Below are 4,283 nucleotides of genomic sequence, written 5' to 3' on the forward strand. Positions count from 1 at the left end.
CTAGGGGCTTGTATAGAATGCATAATAACCCATGCCTTTAGGGTTGTCCTTGTTGTACTCCTCAGTGGTCAAGTCCTCACACTTGATGGTCGGGGAGTTGTCCGTGCTCGACCCCCCGGGGGACATCCTGCGCCTCTTGCAGACCATGGAGTACACGCCGGAGTCAGTAGAGTCCACGGATTTCAGAGAATGGGACGTTTCGATCCAGGTGGACGGTAGTGGGGTGCTCTCCTCAGGCAGCTTGTCCTTAGTGGCACCCAGCTGGTCCTCCGGGAAGGCCGGGGGGCTGGGTCGGGGCGACCAAGGCAGGCCTGTAGGCATCTTGCGCTGGTAAGTGCTCCTGGTGCCCCAGCCAGCGGCCATGGACGCGAAGGCCGAGTCGGGGTAGTAGCCAAGGGCGTGGGAGGTCTGCAGTGGCAGGGGCTTGATGCCGTATGACAGTAGGCTGCTGGTGGAGTAGTCGTTTTCGTACGGCAGGTCCAGCTTGTTGGAGGCCGCCTGCTGGACCGGCGTGACAAACCAGCGCTGGGCGGAGGCGGCGGCCGTGCCGGCGTCCTCGCACTGTGGAGACAGGAGGCTGTTGGTCTGGGGGACAGCCCGCTCACTGGCATAGAAGCGGTTCTGAGGCAAGTTGTTGACGAACTGGTCCTGAAAGAAAGGCTGCATGGCATAGCGGGCCCCGGGGACAATCTGGTGGGAGCGCGGGGAGTCTGTCGGGGAAGGGGTTAGCCGGTCACTCTCTGGGGCTGTGTACATCCTGGTGAGAAGATGACAAGAAGAAACACAAAAGAGGACTCACTGTGAGAGAGAGAGAGAGAAGAAAAAAAAAGAAGCAGCAGCCACAACAAACCACCAAAATGAAAAGAGCAACAGATTGACCACACTCGTCTTACAGTGTGCAACACTTACGAGTCATAATTATCCCTGAAGCCTTTTGCAAACGGGTTGTGATCTATCTTCAGCTGTGTGATCTGGAAAAAAAAAGATCATAAACTATTCAAGATCTTGCAAAGCATCGTACAGCACCAAACAACAATAGAGCCAGTGACATCGGGGCTTTCGTATGGCCGATCTTCTTATTGTTATTGAAACATGTAGTCCTGAACAGATTCTGGGTGAAGAGGAGCCCGGCTCTTCTCTTACGTCTGTGTTCTGGTAAGCCGTGACGGCGATGAACTGGTTCTCTGGGAAGGTGAAGGTTTGGGTCTTGGCCTCGTTACTCATGTCCTCCACCCCGTCCTCCGTCACCTCCACAATGTGCAGCCGGGGCTGGTATTTGTGCAGAGACTGCAGGACAATCATCTGCAAAGCAATGGGGGGGGGGGTGAAACAAAAATCACCAAACAACTTCCATAGCATACCTCCACTAAAAATCCATACGTCTAATTACATTCAAATGATTATTAATAAAATCTTTGCAAAAAAATAAAAATGGAAAAATGGAAGGATTTTCAAAATTGTTCAAATGTAATTGTTAGAATTTGTTGAACCATTAAAAAAACAACAACTGCGATATGGTTTGAATTGACCTCTGACCTGTGTGTTGTTGTTGTTGGCCCCTTTGTTGTTCGTCAGCTTGAGTTTGCCAAAAGAGATCTCCTGTCTCATCCAGTGGGCACCGGTGTTTGGAGACTCAGGATGAACATACATTTTGTTGCCTAAAAAATAAATAAATCAATAAATGAAATGTAAAACGAGTGGTCAAATTACATTTCGTTATTTAGGTGCCATTTTAATTTTTGAGAAAAATATCGACCTGTATTGATGTACTTAAATAACTGATGATGATGATGATAATGATGATGTTGAGAATAATAATAATTAATAATCGCATCATAATCATAATAGTAATTATAAATCTTGCCAATAAATAACAAATGGAAACCTGCCAGAGAGCCATTTCCGATATTAAGTTCCTGAATAAATGCAAATAGACCCCAAGTGACTAAGAGATGGCGACGCAATTAATTACTAAAAAAAAATCTTTTCAACAGGAGGAGTGCTCATCTTTTTCATCGAAGCATATATTGTTTAAAATATTGAAATATCTGTCACAAAATGTAAATTAAAAAATATTTCAAACTTAAAATGTAATGAATACGAGCAGGTTTGTGATTTTATTCGTGATTTTATCTGTAATCTATTTATGTGCGATTTTATTTGTGATTTTGGCCGCAAACGGGGGCCCCTCATTGGTTTTAAAAGACAACTTCGACATTATAAATACTGTTGTAGTGATGACCGCTAACGATCCTAATCATGGGAAAGAAAGGGAACGAAAAAATTGTCCTACACAATTAAATCAAGCGATCAAATTCCCAAATGAACGAACTATGAAGTCCTCGTGCAGTTAGCGTCAGACTAGGACGGCCCGCTCTTTTCCCGGGCGACGGCTCTCGTGCGAGCGCGCGGTTCCGCGGGAGCACGTATCACTCACCTTGCATGTTGTTGTCAGCTTTCCCACATGTGACCCACTTCCCTCCTTGAAACCGCCAGTGATTCGGATCCGCCAGCACCACCTCCACGAACACGTTGTAGTGGGCTGTCAGGTTGAGGCCGGTGATGTTGAAACTGAGAAACGGGAACATCCGCCTGGAAACACGGTCAGAGAGGAAGGATCAGCACAGCCCGACTCTGTCTGTTATTCATATGACCCTACACTTGCAACATCAGCCGCTTTTTCTGGCGCCGGAATTTCATTTTCATACGGGCCTATTCTCTCACGTGCGTAAACACACACACACGCGCGCGCACACACACACACACACACACACACACACACACCTTTGTAGGCCGAGTAGACGGCGTGTTTACGATGCACGCCGAATGAAACGGGATGCAACTGAATCGCAAATCGATAAAGTTGCAAATTAATTAAATTGTTTTTGCAGTATAATTATAAACATTTGCAAAATGTTGGACATAAATGTACCACAGCAAAACAATCATTAAAAGAGCGCAATTAAAAAACAAAAACAAAGAACAATTGCATAGGCATATTATATGCAACAACAAAAAAACCCAAAATAAATAAATGAATAAATTAAGAAACCGGGCCTCAAAGCTCGCGGCATCACTTGGCTCAGCTCACCTGCCCTGCTTGGTGATGATCATCTCCGTTTGGTGCCGGTGAAACTTGAGCCACAGGGGCCGGTTGCACAGATAAACCTGAGCCCGGGCCCCCGCAGCAGACCCCGGAAGAGACATGGAGCCAATAGTCGACCCGGTCCCGGGATAGGACGGGTAGAGGCAGCCTGGACCTTGGCCGAACTGGTACCCTCCGCTGCCGAACTGGCTCCGGCTGGTGCACACGGAGGTGGAGAAGCCTGTGGGGGGCAGGACAGATCCGTAATGGAGCGGGGCAGAATATCTGGACCCGTTGGAGCCGCTGTAAACCGAACCGGCCTGTCCCGCGTAAGGAAAGAGGGAGCACGGGCTCGCCATGTCGCCTGTGGCCTGGGACGACGAGATGAAATATCTGTCAGAGCCCAGCTCGTCTATGCTGTACCGCCGGCCACTTGTCAGGTCGTCCTCACCGAGAACCGGCGAGTCCTTTCTCCCGTCCGGGGCCGTTTTAGTCCCAGTGAAAGAGTCTCCCTCTCCTTCCCCCATCATAAGATCATCTCCCACTCCGCCCAGGTATTTCTTAGGAGCGCTGCCGGACTCGGACTCCGCAAGGTCGACCTCTTGATATTCAATCTGCGACGGCCCCGGGCTGTTGTTGGCGCTGTCTGACGACGAGAGGTTATAAAACGTCTTAGGCAAGTTGATGCTGGCGCTAGGAAGGATGCTCTCTAACTGCATCGTTTTTTAACCTTGTGTCAATATACAGATTGCTTTTCTCTCCTCCAATTAAAAGTCAGTCTGGGTCAAGGGGGGGGGCAACACCACTGGTGCCTTGCTTCTCTCCCTCCCTCTCTCCCTCTCTCCCTCTCTCTCCCTCCTCTTGCACACTCGTCCCTCCCTTGTCTGCTGAAAAGGAGGTTGGTATTATCCTCCCGATACCTGCGGGTTTTCAACTCGGATGCATCTCCACACGAACTGCTCAATGGCTTTTATAAGACCGGCTCCTTTGCACACCCGACTCACGGCGTGCGTCAGAGGAGGAGCCATTACCTATCCATGGAAGAAAAGGCTCTATCCGCTTCATAGCCACTGGTCGTACGTCCCTGATTCAATTAGACGGCGACTAATCGACACAATTACGGCAGACTTTAAATTCTGACAGCTATCCCCCCCCCCCGCCCCTCATCCTCATATCCCAAATTATCCCAAAAGTGTAG

General features: G+C 48.8%; 1 protein-coding gene across 1 annotated transcript; it reads right to left on the reverse strand.

Moving 5' to 3' along the window:
• On the reverse strand, window positions 1–3,804 carry eomesa (eomesodermin homolog a). Its single transcript, XM_056298417.1, has 6 exons — window positions 3,092–3,804; window positions 2,438–2,592; window positions 1,537–1,658; window positions 1,144–1,302; window positions 910–971; window positions 1–757 (listed from the first exon to the last, which is right to left on the reverse strand). The coding sequence occupies exons 1-6, from the start codon at window positions 3,802–3,804 to the stop codon at window positions 1–3; spliced, it is 1,968 nt and encodes a 655-aa protein (XP_056154392.1).
• Window positions 3,805–4,283: the final 479 nt, after the last annotated feature.

This window comes from Lampris incognitus, chromosome 18 (genome assembly GCF_029633865.1).
Source record: "Lampris incognitus isolate fLamInc1 chromosome 18, fLamInc1.hap2, whole genome shotgun sequence".
Taxonomy (NCBI): Eukaryota; Metazoa; Chordata; class Actinopteri; order Lampriformes; family Lampridae; genus Lampris; species Lampris incognitus.